Here is a 12,747-nt window from a genome sequence, read left to right as displayed (position 1 = left end):
GAACATCCACACCAGACAAAGGTAGTTAAGGGCTAAAACAGTAAATACCAGTCACAGCAGGCTCTATATAAAGGACCCCTTACTGTGCACTGAGAAGGGTGATTCGAAAAATCACAGTAATAGGAATTTCTAGAGAAAAAATATAACCCAGAAGTAAGCATTGAGAAAAAAAAAAAAAAAAAGTAGGAAGGAGAGGAAAAGAAAAACAAAGAGTTTAGAACGACAGGCATGCACTAGTAGGTTGATTTCCTTTCTCCCTCAATAGCCTTGCTCTCTATAAAAGGCAAAAGATCTGTATTTGGGCATGGACCATTTAGGCATGTTCTCTCAAAGCAATTAATTTCTTCTCTGAGATTACTCGCGTTGAGGGAATGGTTTTTCCCTTCTTGGTTTCAACCCCGTGTATTACTTGGCGTGGCAACTAACGCTTTGATTTTGCTAACTCTTTTTATCCTTCACTTAGCTTATTCTATGTACAAAGAGCCTTTTGTTGCTCACTTTTATTTATTGTGGCTAAAAGTAGTGATTGTGTTTCTTATATCATCTTTATTATATCTACCTGTCATAACTTACTCACAGTGGTTCTGCCTACCATGGGTCTATAATTAAACTCTGGTGAACGGGGTATAGTTTGTGCGCAAGCTAGATCAAAGTGAGTTACAATTGGACCGGTTCCGACTCCCTTACTCAGAACATTTAGGCCAAATATCGCAGGAGGCAACCCAGTCCAACATTGCAAAAAAGGCCCACTACAATGAGTAAAATATTATTTTGGTTCTTAAATTTTTCCAAAAAATTGTTTTTGTCCTTAAACTTTAGATTTTTTTTTTCAATAGTTTAGAGAAAAAAATAAGGACGAAAAAATAATTTTTTTTCAATACTTTAAGGATGAAAAAAAAACTTAAAGTTTAAGGACAAAAAGTGAGACATTTTCAATAGTTTAGGTAAAAAAAAAAAGTTCAATAGTTTAGGAATGAAAACGAACTTTTTAAAGTTTAAGAATAAAAAACAAACTATTGGTCAATTTTAGGAACCAAAATAATATTTTAGCCTTAATTAATTACACAAAAATCATGATACTCTACTGGAAATATATCATGTTTTTAATTACATCCTTGTATTAAACTTAATCTAATGAGATTTTGACATTTAATTAACTGAACTGAATTCTTTGAAGGACTAATCAAAATTTTATGGATTAAATCCTAAGTTCCAAGAATGCATCCTGATCATTAAAAACTTGATATGACTTGATCATTTGATTTGGTGGTTCAATTTTTCCATTCACCATGTCATGACTCATGAGCTCCTATGTATTTTGGAACTCAGTGTTCTCTCATCTAATTTCAAACAACGTTTCTATTCTTTCATGGTTACAATTATCATTTTGTCCTTGATTTATGAGTCGACCTCTAGTTGCAAAATGGGATGTAAACTGATATACTCCAAATTTCATGATAAAGCTGTACTCTTAGGTGAAGTTACAAAGATTTCAATCTAATGCACTACTCCTTTCTACAATGTGTAACCTGGAATTATATTAGCCTTAGACACCCTAAATAGCACCATAAAAATAAAAAATAAAAAATAAAAAAAAGGAAAGAAAATTGACAGAAATAAACCTCAATGAATTGACTTGATACTCCCCAAATTTTGTTCTTAAATCTAATACCTCGAGTTGTGCCAAAATCAAGATAATACACTCACTATTTCAAAATCAACATTACAACACAATGTCCGGATTTATTGATGTCTACTAAGAAAGAGTTTAACACAGGAAATTCAATATTCTTATTGTCAATTTGCATGGTTAAGGGATATTTTCAATGTTTTGTAGGTATTTGGATTATTTTTAGATATTTTAAGGGTATTTCAATCATTTTAGAGATTTGCAAGATTTTTTTTATTTTTTTTATTTTAAAGATTTTTACGGGGGATATTTTTCTCATTTTAAAAGTTTTAAGGATAATTTGATGATTTTGAACAATTTAGGAGAATTTTGATCATTCTTAAAATGTTAGGAATACTTCTACCATTTTAGAGCTTTCTAAGTATTTTAGTTATTTTAGAGGTTTCATGCATAATTGCGTATTTTAGTCATTTTAAAAGTTTCATGTATAATTTGGTCATTTGAAAATTTTAGTGGCAATCTATAGGCTTTGAGGGTAGTTTGACCATTTTTGAGATTTTGGGAATATATATGTCGTTTTGAATGTTTATATTCTCTTAAGACTAAAACTTTTCACTTTTCAAGGACAGATAGAGTACTTTCTTGGTTAACATAAAATGTTTTAGTTTGACTAAGTTTTTCAGCTACCCCAAATGCCTAAAAATGAGAAAAACATATAAAAAATGCTTTACACCAAAACAAGCAGGGCCTCAACCCCTAATATGGCATTTTTCCTCGACAATGTGGAAATAATTTCTGTTTAATCAATTTTTTCAAACCCAAACACTCGAAAATGAGGAAAACATTTTTTGGAAATTCTTTTATGCCGAACAAACAGTGTCTTTATTATAATAAGTATTTCCAGGAAAACATTTTTTGGAAATTCTTTTATGCTGAAACAAACAGTTTCTTTATTATAATAAGTATGATGTATGACCCAGCATATGTGAGAGAGAGAGAGAGAGAGAGAGATGATTAACGGTAAGAAATCAAAACAACAATGGTAAGAACAATGATCATTACATCGAGAGCCAAATTTTTTATTTTGATCCAAGTTAGTTTAATTTTTCTTTTCAAAAGCACATGTAAGAATATTCTAAACCACATTATCCATTCCTTTCTAATGCTTTCCACCCTTTGCTTTGGAGTCAGAAACCAGAGCCTTGATGCAGAGACGTGGCTTGGTATTAACCAGATTTTGTGGCAAAACTGAGACAGCAACCACCAATGACCCGTTGGGTACTCCAGAAAGCGGAAGCAGCTCAACAAGAACCGAAAACTGTATGGTGATGAGGTTGGAACAAGCACAAATAAGCCAGGAGAATGTAAAATGCTTGTGAACAAGTGAGAAATGATAACAGTTTTTTTACCTCTGGAGATTTGAGGTCTACAACTGAATCTGATACAGCACTTTTTACTGCAGCAGCCACAACGCCAAAGCATTTGTTACGGTCCAACAAAGCAAACTTATCAGAACCATTTGAAGTATCTTTCACAATCTTCAACTCTGTCTCCTCTATTCCTCTTCTGTTATAACCAACTGCAAACTACAACATACAGATTTAATTCATGTGACAAAAGTATTGGCTGCTAAGGCTTTGTATGCTTTCTTTTCCTTAGGGAGAAAAAAGGCATAAAGAACATCAAAAAAAAAAATTCCAGTTGCTGATTTTATCTGGCATCATGTAACTCAACATTAGCAAACATGTACCAAACTGGGGAGCAGCCAAGACTAGGAAAAGAAAATAAATAACCCACGATAACAAGGATGGATATAAGAGGTAAAATTGACTACAAATTGCAATTTGCTGACTCAATACAAGTTAATCCTGATGCAAAGAAAGTTGAAGATAACTTTTACAAGCACCTGAGCATGGAAAAAGGAACACTAAAGGGAAGTCTAAGTATCCATAAGCTAGCTTCTGTGATGAATCTTGGTTTCTTTAAGTAGGTTATGCCTTAAACTCATTATTATAATTTTTTTTATAAAAGTTGTTATGTAATAAGGCGTCTGACTTTTAATTTTAATTTTTAGAATAAAAGTAAAAAGGCAAAGCCCAAGTACCCGAGAAGTATAAAAGAGCAACTTCAGAGATTAAAAAGATCAAGGAACTCTAGAAAAGAACAATCAACGTCCCCGATGTTCTGCAGAGCAGGGAAATTCCAATTTCTGCAAACGATCTAGGGTTGTGTTCCCTTCAAATACATCATATCAAACATAAAGACACATCTGAGCTTTGATTGCCTTTGAAAGCACATCTCCAACATGCTAGGAGATCTTTTGCTGAAAGACACATGATCCAAGAGACACCAAATAAAGAGAAAACCATAGACCAAAGATCCCTAGCAACAGAAAATGAAGGAAAAGATGAGCAATATACTCCCCATCTACCATACCATAGCAATTAAAAATGATGATCTTGCCCTTTTGAAGGTTACCTGTGGTAAGAGTAAGAATATTACCATGAGCATCAGTCAAAGCAAAAAAAGAAACTTTCCAAGGGACTTTAGTCTTCAAAATCACCTGCCAAGGTAAAACCTCCCTAAGACCACCACTGAAAGCCTTATAGTAAGATTTCACATCAAATATATGATTCTTAAATGAAGATCAGCACATTTCATTTAAACCATTTCCAGAACTGCAAGAAGCATAAAGAAGGGCACTAATGGATAGCACTGTTGTGTCTGTACATGTACTTGTCAATAGAGGCTTGTTTGTTGGTTGCATTTTCTTATAGCTCAGAAAAAAGGATTCTGAGAAGTTCATCACCACACCCCACATAATGCCAGAAAAAAGATGCAACTGCTGACTAACATCTCCAACTAAGAACTTCACATTTCATTTAAACCATTTCTGATGTACTTCCATACACACACAGCTTGAGAACCCCTAACCTTAGCAGAAAACAATTGACCCACCAACTCTTCATATTATTTAGCCCCCACAACCCTTCTCCAAAGATGTTCCCTTTCCATGGCATATGATCAAAGCCATATCCATAAAAGAAATTGATTAACAATATCGAGCCTTTGAATTCCTAAACCATCGGATTGAATAGGAGAGAAACTGTACTCAAATTCACCAAATGGAAAACTTCCTTTCATCCCCTAAACCAGGTCCATAAGAAATATCCCTTTGCAACTTCTCTAATTTTATAGCAACTAGAAGAATATGAAAGATAGACATAAAGTAGGTGGATAAACTTGAAAGAGAGCTTGTGATCAAAGTGACATACCACCTTTCAAAAAATACAATTTTTTCCACCCAACCAGCCTCCTTTCCATTTGCTCTACTACTATAATATCTCAAGCAGATCTAGTCTTAAAAGGTGAACCAAGGGGAAAACCCAGGTAGGTTATAGGAAAAGACCCCACGTAGCAACCCGAAAACCTAACAAAGGTTTCCTGACTTTTTAATTAGTCATGTGACTTTAAAATAAGCATGAAACTATTAGAACCATTGCTTATATCAGAATTACTGGTTGCCATCTTTGCTAGGGTAACATTCTATTGTTTTATTTAAGGGTTTGCTTAAGTTGTAACAGTAGCTTTTTGAGAAAATTATTGAATAAAATTTCCCTTCTTAATTTCCTTTAATACAATCTTGATATCTTTTTTCTTTATTCCCCCTCAATAATTTCTAAGAAAGACAAGCATAATTTGAATATTGATCCAAAGAGTGGATTCAAACCTTGGAATATGGTGAGTGAAAAGAAAGACAGGGTCAGTAGTTCCTTTGGTTTTAAGCAGATAAATAGTCATGCTTCACATTTACTTCATAATTTGCTCGATAAATTACTACAGTATCTGCACCGTTAATAGGTTTAAACTTTTACCTTTACAGGATGTGAAACTTTGTGCTGTTTGTCATTCATGAACTGAAAAACAAGCTTTGATACAACTATTTGCAGTTCCTTCTCATTCAAACTGCAAGTTTCTTGGATAGGAAAAATGCGGTGACACCAACTGCACCAAAGAAATGCATTTTTAGTATTAAAGACAAGAGATCATAACTAACCACAAAAATGAAAATCAGATAATAAGAATTGAATCATAACTTCAGTGGATTGCTCGTGCAAAAAGGTAAATTTGAGGCATCAATAAAAAATTCCAAATTCTGAGTGTGACACTTCCTAATAGATTCCAATAAAGATTACTCCTTTTAAATTAATAAAATAAAATGTTGAACCTGAACAAACATGATCAAATGCCAAAGATATTTGGTACTTGGTTTTTCCTTATTCAGTGTTATATTAGGTGATGCCTAGTATCCCATACATTTGATGGCCTGTGGCAAAGGTCTGTTTGGGGGTCAGAGGAGTCAACAGCTTGCTGCAGTTCCTTCCTGTTTGATGTGGCAATTGGAAGGAGAGGAATGATAGAGCATTTTAGAAGTCAAGCTTTCTATTAGCAAGATAAAGAAGTTGCAGAAGACGCTTTTCTTTTTATCTTTGATTCCCCACTGTTGTTGAATTTTATTTTCTTTTTGGATTTCATTGATACCTGTTTTTATTATTATTTTAGGATTCAAGTTCTCAGTTGCTCTCTTCTCTCTGTCCTTCCATTGAATGCCTATCATACTAGGGCGCCCAACTTCTTTCTGGCTTTCTAGTTAATAATTTTAGTATTTTACTACTGATCCAGAAAAGAGGAAAAAGAAATTAGTTACCAAATCTATGAGATATAAGCTAAAACAACACTCTGAAACCTGGGGTAGAGCAGACAATATAACCTCTTGGATATTGGTACTATTCATTGAAGGATGAACCAGTTCCCCGAGTTGTCCTTAAGCCTCATCCCAGGTGCTAGCTTTAAATACTAGTCAAAATTAAATTTACTACCATGAATTAATTTACTAGTCCAAAAAATTATACATTGGACTTGGAACTAACCTTTTTTTTGGATAGGTAAGAGAATTAGAAAAGTACAATGTGTTTACGATAGTAAACCCACAGCACTTGAAACAAATACAAACAAATCAAAGAGAAGAGTTAACAGAAATTAAGAAATCAGACATGGAAATACAATTTGTAAAACCCCAAATACAAGACCACTCAAACAAAGTCCTAGCTAGCAAAGACTTCAAAAGATCCACAGGTCTTTCAATATCTTCAAACGTAAATGAATTGCGTTCCCACTAGATTAACCACATAATACAAGCCGAAACCATATTCCAAACATTTGAAGAAAATTTCCCCAATCAATTCCTCCATGCAAAAGGAAGAGAAGCATTTGTATTCAGCATTACCCATTAAACCCCAAACATAAGAAAAACTACACTCCACAAAGCACGAGCAAACTTACAACGAAGCAGAAGATGATCCACAGTTTCCTCATCACAACAACATAAGCAACTCCAATTAACAAGGGGCAAGCCCCTCATAACAAGTTATCAATTGTGAGAATCCTACCCCTAGTTGCTGTCCATAAAAAGAAAGACACCCTTTTAGGTATCTGTACACACCAAATGCTGTTCTAAGGGAAAGAAATAGAAGGGGCGTCCAATAAAGAATTATAAAAGGAACTCACATCAAAAACACCATTCCGAGTCAACTGCCAATTCAGAATATTATCACCCTCCCCCCTTGGCATTTTGGAGTAAATATGCTTGTAAAAAGTAAGTTCCATTTCCTACCTCCCCCTTCTGATGCACTCAAGACCAAATAAAAAAAAAATAAAAAATAAAAAAATTTAATTTTGCAGTTCTCATCCAATAATAGGTTGCAAAACTGAATGTTTTTCTGAATCGAAGGTACAACAGTTTTTATAATAAGAAAATAATCAATTAGAAAGAAGAAGAAACCAACTCATGCTGTAGATGTCAACAAAAAGTCATTGCAAAAAAAATAAATAAACAAATAGTCAAATAAAATAAGAATCAATGTATTTCCAAAGACTTTTAGCCATATCTACGATTGATATTCATTTAAAGGAGAATTTTTCATGTGGTACTTAAAAAAAATAGATGCAGAGTTAATATCTGAAACAAATAACCAAAAAAAAATATTAAACATTCCCAACAAAGAAGACAAATGAGAATGGGGCAAATAAGCGAACTTACAGAGGTGATTTGGAAATCCCAGATTCCACAGACTCCATAATATTTGATACAACACCAACAGTGTCAGCTGGTGTGTTTCTAGGGAAAGTAAATAGAAGTAAACCACTCCTTGTTAACTTAACTAGTGAAAGAACATGACCTCTATCAAGATTTGTGTCTGGCATTACAGAAGACAGACAAGTACCTGTCAAAAGTTCATCTGCCATCATATATCTTTTTTGAATATGGGATCCCTACACCTTACCAATGAACTAGTTGAAACCCCAAAAGAAATCATGCCAAATTAACCAGTAAATTACCACTAGTTTTCCCAGAGTTATTGGAAGCAGTCTCGGTTTCCCCATCTTGGTCATCCTCTGGGCATATTTTCCTTCTCTTAGTAGCAGCATTATCATCTGAATTGTCCAAATTTCCGGAATCAGCATTACTACAAGACCCTACATACTGCCAGAAAATTTAAAACAACCAAAAGAAGTCAGCATTGACAACAATGGACAAAATTGTGGTAAAATTCTATAACTGAAAATTGTTACTTGATGCAACTACACAAACGCTACATCTCTACATTAGTCCAAAGCTTCTCTTGACCCAATAAAGAAGTAATATAAACTGATATCAGACATGTATAACCACACAAAATCAAATCAAATAATTGCAACATGTCTCACATTTCGATTTAAATGAGAATTGGACAAGCATAAGGAATGGTGGTAATGAAATTGCAGTTAAGTAAGTCTTCTGCTACTATTAAACGAAGAAAAATAATTTTCAGGTAATTAAAATGCTGCTTACAACAAAGAAAAATGCTGGGTATATTGATTTTACACAGCAAAGATTTTTTTTTTTTTTTTTTGGTTCTTTTAAAGTAAAATTTGAGAGAAGACCTTAACCTTATCTAGGATAGAAATTGCTTCCTTTGTAGCACTTTTCTCCCTCTCTGACAAACAAGGGAACAAAAAACAGTGATTTATTAAGGTATTTAAAATAAAAAGAAGCAAATTTATAAGATGTAACTCAATATTAGTAACTAATATTGAGAGCAGAGGCATATTTTTGCAAAAAGAAATGGAAATTGAAAGTGGGTTTGTTTTGGATTTTAAGTACAAACTGATAGTGCAGGTGATGAGGAAGCCAGAAAGGGAGTGGTGGAGAAGCGAAGATGGGGCGTTGTAGTCATAGCGAGGAATACTGATCACTGCTGAGTGCTGCTCCCACGGACTCATCATCGTCTCTTTCTTCTTCTTCTTCTCTTCTTCTCCTTCTTCTTCTTCTTCTTCGTGATGATGCGCTTTTTCAAATCCTTCTTCTTCCGCCATTCCCACCCGTGGAGTGGAGAGACCAGGTTATACTACCAACTATCTATGTTATGGTTCTGTACCCCTGCGATGCAATCAAAAACCCCACTTTATGTTATCAAAAAAAAAAAAAAACCACTTTATGTTTCCCAAAAATTAAAAAAATAAAAACAATTTTTTTTTTTTATAATATCATTTGCATTATATTTCAATTTGGTCCATAATTTTTCAATTATGTCAATTTGATCCCTAACATTTAAGTGTTGTATCAATTTAGTCATTACCGTTATCTTTTGGTGAAATTACTAATATGACAAATGGTTAAAATAAAAAATTAGTTTATTACCACATTAACATAAACTAATTTGGTTGTTTGCCATGTCAGTAATTTTTATCTAAGAAATAAAAATAAAAACTAAATTGACACGGTATTGAAAAGTTAAAAACCAAATTGATACCATTGGAATGTTAAAAACCAAATTGAAATATAGTGTAATCTGCTCTTTGCCGACAACTCATTACTGTTTTGCAAAGCATCAAAGAACGAAGTGCAAGTGATAAATGAGGTACTGATGGGATATGCTAATGCTTCGGGCCAATGCATTAATATGGAAAAGTCATCAGTGTTTTATAGCAATAACACTCCCAAGTAGATGAAGGAATGGACTAAAGAGCTTTTGGGGGTAGAAGAGGTGGAGCGCTTCGAAAAATATTTGGGTTTGCCACTTTGATTGGTAGAGCAAAATACCAATCCTTCTCTTATCTAAAAGATAGGGTGAAGAAAAAATTACAAGGATGGAAAGGCAAGCTACTCTCTAGGGCCGGAAAAGAAGTATTGATCCAAGCAGTGGCTCAATCAATCCCCACTTACACAATGGGGGTCTTCCTTTTGCCAACAAAACTGTGTGATGAGCTTAACGCATTATGTACGAAGTTCTGGTAGGGGCGGATTGGGGAGGAGAGAAAGATTCATTGGAAGAGCTGGAGTGTGTTAACTCAAGCCAAAAGGGTGGGAGGTATGGGGTTTAGAGATTTGCGACCTTTTAACCTTGCTATGTTAGCCAAACAAGGGTGAAGGTTTTTGCATAACCAAGAGTCGCTTGTCTACAGATGCTTTAAAGCTCAATACTTCCCGCGATGGTCTTTTATGGAGGCGGCTAATTCACTAAATAGCTCATATGTGTGGAAGAGTATTTTGGCTGGCCAACCTGTTTTGAAAAAAGGTATTTGTTGGAGAGTGGGTGATGGAGCTTCCATACGTCCTTTGCGGGATAAATGGATTCCTAACCGCCCTTCACATATGGTCCTTTCTCCACCAACTGAGGAACAATGGGAATGGAGGGTATCAGATCTCATTGATCCTTTTCTTGAGGTGCTGGGATAGGGAGAGTGTATTGCTAAATTTTCATAAAGAAGATGCAGAGGCAATTTTAAGAATTCCTTTGAGCCATAGACACATACAAGACTCGATAATGTGGCTACATAGTTAGGATGGGACATATACAGTAAAATCAGGCTACCATGTTGCTGTTGAGATCTTAAAGATTAAGAAGAATTGGGCAAAAAGTTCTTGCAACCCACCGAGCAATAAGGTCTGGGAAAGAATATGAAAGCTTAGGATTCCAAATAAAATTAAGGTGTTTGCTTGGAGGGCTGGTCTGAATATTTTACCCACATAGGGTAATCTGTGTAAGCGCAAAATTATGTCTAATAATACTTGTGAGCTTTGCAAGTCAGGGGCGGCACTATACTTTGTTTAGGGGGTTTAAATGAACCCCCTGACTTCAATTTTTTATTTATTTTTATATGTATAATATATTTTTTTTGTTAGTTTAATACTTGGATTTTTTCTTAAAAATTATTTTTGCATACCATGACTTAAATTTTATACATCCTTATTACAAATATTTCCAACTCTAAGAGTAAGAATAAGTGTTTGTAGATTGTAAGTGTCACTCTGTCATAAATTTATATTAGAGTAATGTTACAACCACAAACTATTTTACAATTTTTACAAAATTTTGATGTGACCAACTTCTTATTGGTTTTTATTTAGGCCTACCATTAATATCCACTTTTTCATTTACCAATAATCACTCACCATATCAGCAATTTGTAAAAAAAATTGTAAAATAATTTGTATCTCTAGCATTATTCTTTATATTATATGTGTATGAGTGTATCTAATATTGATTGTGTGCATTATTTTTTGTTGTAATGTTATTTGTGTAAATAATAATGTGTGTGGAAGTTTGTGTGTATAGTATAAATATAAGAGAAATGTTTTGTCACTACTTTCATGGGAAATATAACAATTGCCCTAAGGGTATCCGTTAACATGACCCTAAATATAATATAACTTTATATGATTTAGTAATTAGGAAATAGAGAAGGTTTGTTGCATGTGTGTGTATTGTTATCATGTTATAATAATTTTTTGTTATATAGTCAGAAAAATTCAAGAAAAAAAATTGTAAAGTTAGTGATTGTTTAGTATTTTATTGGTTAAGTAGACACGTAGTGTATTATTTATGTATGAATAAATGTAGTTGTGTGCGTCAATAATTAATACAAAACCAATGAGTTGAGTTTATCCATTTAGTTTAAAATATTTTTATAAAAACAAAGACAAATAAATAATAACAACTGCATAAAAATGAAAATGTTAGACAAATTTAACAAAATAAAATTGTCATAGCTACCCACAATGACAATTAATACTCATAATGAACTATCATATAACAATTCAAAATTTGAAAACTTGTAAAAGGAAATTGTAATTTTTTTTTTTTTTTTTTTTGTCAATAACTCGATATATTCAAGTTTTCTTTTTATTAATTTTTTTTATATAAGTTTTTTAATGACCCCCCTAAACAAAATTCTTGGAGCCGCTACTGTTGCAAGTTAGATAGGGAATCGGGGATTCATGCACTGTGGGAGTGTGAAGTTGCTCGTGATATATGGGCAAGCAGTGTGGTGAAGCTGCAGAAGTTTGTGGTGGGACAACAGGATGTCATTCAGCTATTTGAAGAGTTGCTGGTACGACTGGAGGTGGAAGAACTTGAGTTGTTCCTAGTTCAAGCTTGGTTTATTTGGAACCAAAGAAATTCAGTCCTTCATGGAGGAGTATTGCAAGCACCGAAATTGCTGAATAAAAGGGCACAGGACTTCTTAGCAGAATTTCACCAAGCACAGGTATACTTGGGCACGACAACTATAGCAGAAAGTGCAAGTCATTGGCAACCACCACCCGTTTCCAAGTTTAAACTCAATTTCGATGCGGCTGTGTTCACAGATCTGGGGTGCTCAGGAATGGGAGTGATTATTCGCAACGAAAAGGGTGAGGTCATGGGAGCAAAGTCAGCGAAAGGACCAAGAGTAACAGATAGTCTCGAAGCAGAAGTTCTGGCCTGCCGCAACGCATTAGAATTTGTTGTGGACATTGGTTTTTCTGATATAGTTATTGAAGGTGACTTTGTACAAGTGATCAATGCAATCAAAGCAAGCAAGGCTAACTTGTCTCAACTAGGCCATGTGGTTGAAGATATTCAGATGCTGATTTCAGGCCTTAGGTGGGCAGAAATTCGTTGGGTAAGAAGTGCAAATCGGGTTGCCCATAGTTTAGCTTGCCACGCAAAAAATATTTCAAATGATGTAATTTGGTTGGAGGATTCTCCACCCCCTGCTCTAGAATCTCTGTATCATGACTATTTAGCTATTAT

The 12,747-nt window shown here is 34.1% G+C and overlaps 1 protein-coding gene across 4 annotated transcripts; it reads right to left on the bottom strand.

The window, feature by feature from the left end:
- Window positions 1-2,644: 2,644 nt before the first annotated feature.
- On the bottom strand, window positions 2,645-9,123 carry LOC115982377. Of its 4 annotated transcripts, XM_031104954.1 has the most exons (8): window positions 8,839-9,123; window positions 8,621-8,667; window positions 8,030-8,174; window positions 7,731-7,914; window positions 5,506-5,635; window positions 4,133-4,193; window positions 3,040-3,209; window positions 2,645-2,948 (listed from the first exon to the last, which is right to left on the bottom strand). In XM_031104954.1, exons 1-8 carry the CDS (start codon window positions 9,044-9,046, stop codon window positions 2,790-2,792), a joined length of 1,104 nt encoding a protein of 367 aa, XP_030960814.1. In that variant the 5' UTR covers window positions 9,047-9,123; the 3' UTR covers window positions 2,645-2,789. The 4 variants fall into 4 exon arrangements, with proteins under 4 accessions (XP_030960814.1, XP_030960815.1, XP_030960816.1 ...); XM_031104955.1 differs by lacking the exon at window positions 4,133-4,193 and having other exon boundaries at window positions 3,040-3,216; XM_031104956.1 differs by lacking the exons at window positions 2,645-2,948; window positions 3,040-3,209 and adding an exon at window positions 3,735-4,012 and having other exon boundaries at window positions 4,109-4,193.
- Window positions 9,124-12,747: the final 3,624 nt, after the last annotated feature.

Source organism: Quercus lobata, chromosome 3, assembly GCF_001633185.2.
Source record: "Quercus lobata isolate SW786 chromosome 3, ValleyOak3.0 Primary Assembly, whole genome shotgun sequence".
NCBI classification, from domain to species: Eukaryota; Viridiplantae; Streptophyta; class Magnoliopsida; order Fagales; family Fagaceae; genus Quercus; species Quercus lobata.
This window is presented reverse-complemented; position numbering and strand designations above follow the sequence as displayed.

What these genes read in the sequence shown, in the direction of transcription:
- LOC115982377 (XM_031104954.1), bottom strand. Translation starts at nt 9,046, where the DNA reads ATGGCGGAAGAAGAAGGATTTGAAAAAGCGCATCATCACGAAGAAGAA. An exon ending in GGGATTTCCAAATCACCTCT is followed by an intron (nt 5,636 to 7,730) that starts GTAAGTTCGCTT and finishes TCTTTGGTGCAG; the next exon opens with TTGGTGTCACCGCATTTTTC. An exon ending in TAGACCTCAAATCTCCAGAG is followed by an intron (nt 2,949 to 3,039) that starts GTAAAAAAACTG and finishes ATCACCATACAG; the next exon opens with TTTTCGGTTCTTGTTGAGCT.